The sequence below is a fragment of the Homalodisca vitripennis genome, chromosome 8, assembly GCF_021130785.1.
Source record: "Homalodisca vitripennis isolate AUS2020 chromosome 8, UT_GWSS_2.1, whole genome shotgun sequence".
NCBI classification, from domain to species: domain Eukaryota; kingdom Metazoa; phylum Arthropoda; class Insecta; order Hemiptera; family Cicadellidae; genus Homalodisca; species Homalodisca vitripennis.
The window spans coordinates 95,816,215-95,827,608 of NC_060214.1; the positions used below are offsets into that span (position 1 = coordinate 95,816,215).

General features: G+C 32.4%; 1 protein-coding gene across 4 annotated transcripts in view; it reads right to left on the bottom strand.

Annotated features, from left to right (window-relative positions):
* The window catches only part of LOC124367775 (protein sidekick), a 452,084-nt gene extending 445,269 nt beyond the window's left edge, over positions 1-6,815 (bottom strand). For all 4 annotated transcript variants that reach the window (XM_046824884.1, XM_046824883.1, XM_046824882.1 and 1 more), the window contains exon 1: positions 6,159-6,815. In XM_046824884.1, the coding sequence (XP_046680840.1) occupies positions 6,159-6,363 (205 nt within the window). In that variant the 5' untranslated portion in view covers positions 6,364-6,815. The remainder of the gene's footprint in view (positions 1-6,158) is intronic.
* Positions 6,816-11,394: the final 4,579 nt, after the last annotated feature.

The window sequence follows — 11,394 nt, forward strand, 5'->3', positions numbered from 1 at the left end:
CGATGTTTAGTCATACGCATGGATGTTTCCTAATGCGCATGCGCACTGCATCACTTCAACAGACGCCACTCTGCTAGTTCCTCGCCGGGTGGTGCCTTTATTGGTCGTTGAACCTGTTATTTGAATTTAACTAATTTCTTATTTTAGTGCTCCTTGTCTGATTGTCGACTTTCTCCCTAGCATACAGTAGCCTTTTTGTTACTAGTAACAATGTTTAGAAAATTGTTTTCAATATTTTCGAAGTTTATTTTTTAATTACATGATGAAAAAGACACAAGAAACAAAATACAATAAATATATAACAATACATTTCTTGTTTTTTATTGTATATAGCAAAATATAGACTTTAAGTTTTGATGAATGTATGAAATTACGTTTTTTCCGATATTAACTAAGAAATACCGTTGGGATTTTTTTGGTTCTTAAAGTTTAAAAACGTATACCTCAAGCATACAATTACCCGTTTTCTGCTTGTGATCGATTTCTTGTAATTCATGTCTTCACTATTTATATATCATTCTCTATAAATGTCGAAACCTCATCGAGTTGTTCTTTACTTTGTCTAAAATAACGTCTGAATTTCTCTTCGCCCTCCTCTAAATTTGCTATCCAATGGTGGAGTGCTCCAAACATTTATATTTTTTTGGGTCTTTTTCGTTTAAGGGCCAGCACCTTACAAACATACTGTACCTGACTGACAGGGCATTTAATCGTTTTTTTTTGTGTTATTAGTTCTTAGGGCAGTAGTCCAGGTACTACTTCTAGTATAAACTCGTCTTATCTTATCAGTGATAAACGCGCGCCGCTTATCTTTTGCCTGTAATGAAACCTGCGTTAGTTCTGTGAGTTATACTTAGTTTTTCTTGTTCAATAAAGCGTGGTGAGTTGATCTGGGCTTGGACTTTGCAAGCTCGAGTTAATTTTTTTTCTAAAAGAGCAAGCAGCGCAAAGCGCTGCGCAGCGGGCAAGCATCGCGTGATCTGAGTTTTGAATAGGCAAGCTAGGGTCTTTTGTGCTGGCCCTTAAACGAAAAAGATCCATTTTTTAATTAATAGGGTGCACCCAATGTTTTCCTGACTGAGGTCGCAACTCAGCTGAAAGAGATGAAAACAATTGTCCGTCCATCCGCTGGATGGACGTTTGCGTTGTGCGGTAGTACCCCGTGGACGACCTAGGCATAAAATACCTCTAATGGATGGATGGATGTGCGATGTGGGCGGCTTTTAGTAACTGAATTTTCCGGAATATAACTGGTTACTTTTGGAGATATTTTATTATGGCCTTACAAATGAATTATGAATTATATAGAAATGGCTAAGGAATTAATACTGAATTCAATTCCTCACAGTGAGTATCGCAGGTATTTTAATGTAAGCAAACAGTAATGTTTGCAATTACGAAAACTTTCTTCTTGTAATAACTATCTGTCCGTTCGTTTTACACTATATTTAAAACCTCGCTAAAAATAATTGACAACTTTAACAAAACTGCAGTAATTCGGGAGGAATATTTTTCTCATTTAAAAGCCATCCCAGTTAGTAGCTTTCTACATTTTCAGTGCATTAGAAACAGCAACGCCAAGGTCACTTTCAGCCTAAATCAACCCTTTTCTCTCTCTCAGATTATTTTATTATTACGCCAGTATTTCCGTAAAATTCATATTTTGGAATCATAAAAAAAGGAATAATACATTTTTTTCATTACGGCTGTTATTAACAATGAGGCCAATACTGTGCATTGTAACAAAGTTTTGATATATCAATGTTTCAAAAAATGTCATCATAAATTACAAAATACATGTAAATAAAACTTTTTCTGTTTGTTTTCATTGCCCAAATCACCACTGCAATTCCTTATACATATTACCTATGGGACCTGTATTCATGTTGTTTAGGGAGTATAGATTTGGCCCAATTAAACTTTCAGGATGACCAACATTAAACAGTATGAAACAAAACAACATCAGAACTAAAGCAAACATTGAATGTATTAAGTACTAAGGCTACATGTTTCTTCAGTATTACACTTGAAGTCTTGGTACGACTCTTGAGTGCTCACTTGGTTAATAAACTCTCAACTAACGTATAATACACAAAGGTTTTGTTTATAAAGTAACATACTTTGTAACTAAGGCTCTGTAACTATAACAACAAAATAACTATTGTTGCCAGTCGTTTAGTACTAAAACTAAAACGATACCGTGTAATCAGTTCAATAGCCCAGTGAGAGTACTTAACCAATTGTAACATTTTAACTTAAATAGTTTGAAATCTAGGAGTTTACTTTCATTGTGCAACTTGTTAAATATTTTCAGACTTATAATATAAAAGCTATTTTTACATTTACTTAACCTACTGTATGGCACATCTAACTGGAGCTGATTTCTAGTATTGTGATTATGTACATCAGATCCATGTACAACTAAACCTAAATTAAAATTCTTCTTAAACATACATAAATATACAAGTTTATCACAGTCAAAATCTTACACTTAATAAATAATGGTTTACAATGTTCTTTTAAAGTTGCCTTATTCATTATTCTTAAAGCTTTTTTCTGTAACACTAATATCCTATTAACATGACAGCTATTTCCCCATAGAATTAGGCTATAGTTTATCACAGACTGAAAGAATCCAAAGTAAGGTGTTCTTACATAATAACCTAATGTTTCCTCCTTATACTCCTTATGTTTCGAGGTAAGTTACGTGTGTAACAATAGTAACGCATTATTTCCAAATAAGAAAAAACGAAAATATTCATGTATGAATGAAAAATTAAAGGGATCGTGGTTCGAATAAGTTTCACAAGGCATTTCCGTCAAAGTACTGTCTGCAAATTTAGTAACTTATTAAGTACAAAATGTTACTTAATTTTTCATTCATGAAGGACGACGTTGCAATTTAATCAATACTGAGAAAAACGCTGATTAAGATCATTTATTGTAGCTATCATGGTATTTGTAACCTTAAAAATCGTGGTAGTTGAAGAACGAAACTGACACCTTCTATTATTATTGATCGTGTTTGTAAATTATCAAAATGTTGTGACCCATGAAGTAAAAATGTCAACAGAAAGCGAGAGAATAAAAATGCATGCGGAGGATGTATCCTATATTTCAATGTTTAAAAGTGACACACATTTTGTATCATGTAGTAATGCAGGGGCTCATGCATGCCGTGTACATTCGGTCGGAAGAAAATCGAGAACTTAGTTCAGAACCATAGGCTAATGAAGTTCGCACAATCGATTATAAGCAGTTCATTAGTTAAGATTTAAGTCGATAATTTAATGTAGTATATTTCGGCAGCCAATACCATATGAAAAAATCGACAAGAATCAGAAAACGAGTTCGGGTAGACAAATAGGTAAGCCTGTATAAAATAATTTCATAGAACATTTTCAAATACAACAGAAAGTCCACAATAAAATAAACATAGTGCGAATTATAGTCCAAAATCAATAGGAAAAAGAAACATTAACAATAACATAACATAACAACATAACGTAAGTATAACATTAAGTATAGACACCATGTTATTCAATTTTAGGCTAAAAATTAAAAAGTAATTTACAAATTTTTCGATTACTATAATTCAATTAGTTTTTTTAAGATCTTGATTACATGGATATCAATGACAGGTGCAACTCAGTACATCACAAGTCACCGTGTGTTCCAAATATAGCCCACAATGTGTTGTCAATAGCTGAGGGGAGGGCCAAAACCTGTTCTGGCAGCTGTTCCATTTCCAAAGGGCGGTGTGCTGCAGCCCTTGCACTTAAGGATCCAAAAAAATCCACCCATCCAATTTTTTGTCGAAAATCCGGTACTTTACAGTGCAGCGCCTAATGGCAAGTCGGTTAGTCAAAAACGCACTTTCGATTATTTTTAAATGGACTTTCATTATTTATTCTGAATCGACCATACTGATTTTCATTGCAAATTTAATATAAATGTTGGGAATCCTTGCGGGAATTTAATGTACTTCTTGTACCTACGATTTTCAAGAAAATAGACATAGCAACCGTGGATTGTGAGTCAGAAATTTTGTTCGGTAAAGCTAGTTCTGTACGATAACGACTAGATAGCGCTGGCGCTACTATAATAAATATTTTGTTCACAGTTGCAATCCATATTGATCTTACAGTAAGTGTCGAATTCTTATAGATTACATTTAATATGCTGTGTGGTTTTTTTTTATGCAAGAGTTTACTCAATATATCGTGTTTCATATTTTTTGTAATCTATTTATAATTAACTGGCGTTTCTTTTGTTTGCCGCTAGCGCGTAACCACTACTTTCCAAGTGGCAATAGGTTTTAGGATGCAATCTTTTTATAGACTGTAACACAATAAAAGCTTGTACTGCAGCCTATTTTATGCGAAGATACGAGTACCTTAACTCATAATTCCCAATATTGGGAGAGCAGGAAACTTCAGAAAGTTGCTATTCTGTATATAGCCAAACAGAGCATTAAAGTCCACTAAAGCTTGGGTTAGGCCATATGTGTTAAATCCGTTCCAGTATTTAAAGGGTTAACTGATTATTTCTTCCACTCGATGTTCAAACACTCCATTTGACAGAGACTATTTATTTTAATTCGATACATAGTTTCAGATTTCGAAAAGAAAATCGACGAAACTAAAGCTCCAGAAAATGAAAATTCTGTATTGCTGAGCACTCTAAGTGACGCCAACAATACTGACAGACAGCTCCGTTACACTGACTGTGAAATACTCGTTTGGATAATGCCTCTCCTCCAACAATTACTTTTTCACAGTTCGCTCATCACAACGCTCACGAAGTAGCTACTGTATTTATCTTTTCAATACTACATTGTTGTCTGTTTACAGAATAGCCAGCTTTGTCGTGATGTGTAAGCCTGTAGCACTTTTGTTTCCTTCTCGCGTTCAACTAAAGAACTAGAAGGTACTTGCAAAATTATGGGACTAAACATCAAAATTGTATAAATTGGCAAAATCTATTATTGTTTTGATTATTCCATTTGAAACTCATATTTTACAGATACAGTATTAAATCAAGGGCTGGCTAAATAAATTATAAATTCAGTAATAATGTTCCTAAAGAGACGTTGTCTGATTTATCTCATTTATCTCGGCACTATTTATTATTTAAATCGTATTTTCACTTTTTCACTGAAAATTCTTACAGATTACAATCGAAAAATCCTTTTAAATATATCAAATAATTTAATTTATTTCACGATCTACAAGAACATTCATTTGTTTACTTACATTAGGTTTCTAACAAATTAATACTGAAGTTTAGTTCAATATTCATCGCTTTGATGCAAATCTTCCAAAATATGATGCCTATTTCTGCAAAAGAGTCCATTTTTCATTTTGTCTTATTTTCGTTTTAAACTTGTTATAGGTAACAAATGTTCAAATGTCAATTTCAGAAGAGAGAAAACTGTATTTAGATAAATAATATTCCAATGGGGTAAAGCGGGGAACAAAGCTCTAAATTAAAAACCCATAAAATACAAAATATAATAAATAAAATAAAAAAATAGGTATGTGTGAAATAATTCTTAAAGTATATATTATATTTTTGTCCGTATCAGTAAATAAAAAAGTAAACTTCCCTACAACTTTGATATACAGGCCTACACCAAAATATTTTATTTCCATACTTAACCACAAAATACATCAAAGAATAAAATAAATATAATTCGTCAAATATAAATTTCCATAAAATAGCAAACAGTCTTATCTGAAATCATATTTTGAAAAGATTTTGGTAATAAAAATTGCAGAGTTTTTTTTATTTACAATTCGTTTACATTTTTATTACAATTTTTAATCATGCTAAATAAAAAAATATATACGCTAATTAACCCCACCACTTCTAGGTTTTTAAAACTGCTATATTGGAATGCATCAAAGCTATATATAGAAAAATTATATACATATTTTCTACGTATTATTATATATACATATTTTCTATGTATTATTATATATATATATATATGTATTATTATATATATATATATATATATATATACATATTTTCTATGTATTATTATATATACATTCTATTTACTAGCTTGAGATTTGTATAATTTATATAGATTTGCTTTATTCTTTAAAGTATAGTTTTGCTTTTATTAAAATTAAGGAGTTTAAATTTCTTACCTGCTTTGACAGAAGCTCCCAGCAGAAATATTCCAAGAAGAACAACTATGATGATGCACACATATTCCGTAACACACAAGGATCTACTAAATTCTACACGAAATCTTGGACACAAACAATGCAAGTTGGTTGACAATCTCTCCTTTTCTTCCATCTTATTTGTTCTAGTCCTGCTGCTTTTGATGTTGAGTATTCTAGCCAGCATTTCTTTGTGGTGGCCAGTCACGGTGTAGGTAGACCCAGCCCGTCTACCTGGGCGACAAAAACTTTCTTTGACTCGAACACTCAGGAAAACGTAGAATATTTCATACTATATCCGGGGAATGCACTGTAAATAATTCACTTTACACGAACACAGCTACGGTGGGAATTCAACGCGGTTCCTGTTATGATTCACCTGAAGTAATACCCACCTGTGGATAGGTGATGAAAGGAATGCGTAAGACTTTTGAGCTTGAATGACTAAAAACACACTTCATATTGAGATCAACACTATCACTTCATCTGATAACACCAGTATTGTAACACTATCACTTCAAAATGCCTTCATATTTTACGAGAAAACTTTAAAACTTTTGAACTCGCACTCAAAACAAACCCGAACACAGCAATACACACACGGCGCGATCTCGGCCAGTTGCCCGTTACATTCTGCTGCGCTTCCCCACTACTACAAACTTGGTAACTCGCGATGTCGCCACCAGGAGCGCTACTAGACTGAGCGTTGCTACCGCTACCTAACAGCAAACGTTGTAAACACTTCATACATTAGGAATTTATTTGAGAAAATGTAGTACTGTGCTTGAAATTCAAAAGAATTATTCAAACAGTGTCCCACGGCATAAATGGGATTGTGGTTTTTAAAGTACAAACTAATTTTGTACTATTGTTGTACTAAAGATTACAATACGGTTTAGAAGTTCGAGAAAACATACAACAAATATTCAAGAAACGCAGTGTAATCTATTTGAGTTGAATATGATTAATTCTAGTAAATGTAATTTATTTCTTCCAGTGATATGTCAGACATATCATAGAGTTAAAATAAAACAACCAGTTAATAAAGTATCACTTCTACATCTACATAACATTCTGTGTTTTTCAGAATTTTATTTCAGACATTACAAATACCTTGAGACATCAGAAAAAATAGTAAACATATTTTAGACAAATTGAGGATATCAAATTTGAGCAAAAACTATAATTATATATTTGAGTCACAAGTAGTGAAAATATTTTTTACTATTTTATTAGCACTACTAAGTAAACAAGTAAACAAAGGAAAAAAATTTCATTTCAATCTATATAATTCTGTGCCTTCTATATATAACATATTCATAGTCAAGAAAACATTAAAAGCCCATTTTGAGGTGACACCAAAAACCTATTTCTAGTAAACTTTCAGTAACAGTAGTAGATATTCACAATTTTTCCCACTTATCCATACTCCAGTACATGCATAACAACCAGTCCATAAAATTTGACTTTTTACATATATTGTACGCACGTGATCCTTATTACAGTCATAAAATGTATAATCATTCTTCTTGTGGCCTACAACTGGCAATTGTTTTATATTTTATGATGAAGGTAAATGGTGTCTGAGAAATATTGATCAAAACTTGGGAAAATTACTACCTACACGAATTGTATTTATGAAAAGTTTTTTCTTCTACCAACATATGTCCTCTTAAACTGAGTAACGTAGTCCTGATCCTTAAATGATACAAAGGTTGTTTTATGATGAATGATCTACGTGTTGTTTTATTTCGAATTGTAAATCCTTCAGTAAACAAACAACAGTTATATAATAGAAGCATACAACTTGGATTAAGCTTTAACAAAATTTTCCACTCTACCAGTCCCCCGTCAGTTCTCATTGGGATGAATTGAATTATGAATAGGTAATGTATAGTTTTGCTATTATATAATAGCTATTAAATAATACTGTATCTGTTATAGTATTTGTCGCTAAATAGATACAGACAGCAAGAACATTAATGACATAAATGTTTATAGCGACAATGGATTTTAGTAGTAACGTTATTTAACTTCTCATAAAAACATCGAAACCATTACTTAAACAAAATGTAAAATTAACTACTACACTTAAAAATTATGTTTGCTCTCCCTATATAAACTTTGAAAGTGAATACATTAAGCCAAATTTAATATGCTTTTAATGGATAAAGTTATATGATTTCAACAAGTTAGGTATGTTTGTTGGCATCCCCATTTGTTAAGTGGCAAAAAGTTTTAAATCAGGATTCTGGAAGTTTTTTTGTGTAATTTATTTTCAATAAATGCCAAATTTCTGACTCCTACCTAGTGGCAAGTGAGATTTCAATTGTGATACATGAGTGAGGCAGTGGGTTTCTACAATATACAGCAGGGTGCCTTAAAATTACAACTTTAAATAATTGTTGCACAAACCTTACCAAAGTAACGTTGTAAAGGTACCTTATGTAACGTTTTAAGTAGTACAATTGTAGTTGAGAGGCAGTGATGGAACTTTTAAAGAGCATTGAATTGCTATATTTAATTCCACGAGATGATTAGTCAAGCTGTTAAATAAGATGTGTTACATAAAGTATAGTCATTCTTAAAGCCAGCCTCCTTTTTTGTTTTTTTTTTTAATGGTAATTCTGAGCTATTACTGGATCAACTTCAATTTCGGAACATCTCAAGGATTAAACAAGCTGTGGACTTGAGCGAAGCCTATTTGTAAGTAAGGTACTGTGTTTTACAATCAGTAAGGTGTGAAATGATCTCCAGTCAATGTTTTACTTCTAAATTGGTTTATACCTCTAAATTTAATATGAAAAATATTTTAGTTGAATTCATTCATTTTTGGATAAAAGTCTTAGTAATATTTTTTATTTTGACATTTTAGAAGTAAGTAAAATTTAAGTAATATTTTTATTTTATGTAGCTAGTTTATGTATGACTTTAGCATTGCAGGACCATATCTTTTCAATAATACTTTTTGTAATTCTTGGAAAGAGTGTATCCAGTTACACAGGATGGACACTGAAAAGTAGAAAGTGACAGACTGTCCTGGAAGAATTGCTGGATTCCACACTATTATGGTGTGAGCAGCCATTGCTGCATACATTAAGTAATGTACTTTGTTCTACAATTAGTTAGGTGTGATATTATCTCGCTTTACCTGTCAATCTTTTACATCCATTTGGTTAATACTACATAAGTGACGTAGGAAAGTATTTTTTTTATTTTAATTTAAATGTTTTAATAAAGTGCTAACCTTGATTCTTTCAAGCTTTCATTGCAATATACTTTTTCTCTTATAACATTTAACTTTTTGAACATTTCACATTAATCACAAGTGTTTCCTGGCACCTCCAATACATCTTTTGTATACACCTTTTGGGTGTAAAATGTTTACTCTATACATATTGTTTTATGTCTCAATAGGCAACATCCTAGCCTCCATTGAAGTGTCCATGTTTTTGATTAGTTGTGTGTTTGTGCACATTGCACCAGGACATACAAATAATGATGAGTGGAACAAAAATTAAAATTTTGTTCTGGATGATAAAATATCTGGAATCTGATCATTCCTGCCTAGCCAAGATCTTGTAGAAACAACCACCTTCTTACGGCATTGTATAAAAAATTTAATAATGAAATAATGGATGAAAGTACTCCCAAGAAGTGGGTAACTAATGTAGATAGGTGTTCGATGGAAACAGTATTGAAAAGCACCAGTGGTTTTATTGTTAGTTTTGGAAACATCTTTTTGGCTTAAAATACATACATTTATAACTATTGGTTCATTTGACATGGAATGAACCCCTAAGCAACTCTCAATATGGTGGTCCTTATCTCTTTACCTAAATCTAATTTATTGTAGAGCATCCAGAATTTTGAGATCTCTTATAGATGTGTCATCAAAAGTCCTTATTTGGATGCTATAATTTTTGGACAGAATACTGGTTTACGCAACTGTTATTTTACTATAGTTGTAGTGTACAAGATTGAAATGAAGTGAGATACAAGCCTTCACATGTGGCGTAAACTTCAACAAGCAGCATATGGTGTAAACAAAATGTAATAGTTTTGTATAATGCTTTATCTACAGTTTTACTGCTTACAGATTTTACTAAGTAAGATATGTGGATAAATTTGTAAATATTTGTAAGAGCTCTCTAGATATTAGTATTTTAGAACTCTTTCACAGACAGAAATTAACTTGTTGAAAACACCAGGATCATCACTATTAAAGATCTATTTCAACATGAAGGTGAAGGCAGTTTAGTCTAAGAGCTAGTGGTCGGCTACCTGTATGTATTTGATGAGACCTGGTTTTTTTGTACAGTGAGGTCCCTTTACCCACTGTTCATGAGATGGGGAGTCACTAAGCTGTAGGTGGCCGACTTGGCGGGCGATCAGGTAAGACAGGTATACATTTTTGGCCAATTTCATAAGTATTTGATGACGTCTGCCGTTTTGTAGTTTGAACATTTATTATTATTATTATCGGAAAATAACAATGGCAAACCATTATCGTGCGGAATTCATTGCGGCAGACGATTTTGAAGTGCTGAAAAAAATAAAATTTTGAAAGTAATTGACGAGATCTGCCATTGATATATTTTATTTATTGGGGTCTTAAAAACGTATATTGATCATGGCAGACGTCTATATAGCGGACATACTTTGGTAGAAAAGAAAATCTTAGCTACTATCCGGTCAGATGTATGCATAGACCGCTTAAAGCTATCTTCCTTTTTTCCCCTATGGATTACTATTGTACTCATTCTAGCCTATAATATTGTCTTGTATTTTTACTAGCATTCGAATAATTCAGGTTTTATACCTGAGAGGGCCAAATTGTATCCCCACCCTAACGGAAGTTTTCAGTATATTTCCGAACCTTTATACAGTTGGCTGCATGCTCGATTGTCGCAGTTGTATAAAAAAAAGAAAAAAAAGTTACCTCGTTTTTCGTAATCTTTGCAATAGCTAAATCGTAAGTCACTTGCATGTACTCTTGATTTAGCTCTTGCAAGGCTGCCATGCATTGCTGTATAGTTGCTTGTTGGTGAGTGATTAATCAGTGTTAAATATGTAATCGTTGTGAAGTATTATCAATCACTATGTTGCTGTTAAAACCAGTCCACATAGGGGTATTTAAAAAAAAAAAAAGTAAAGAATGTCTTATTTTATCAGGCGAAGTTAGGGCTAAGAAGCCCTCTCTAACACTTAACCTGGG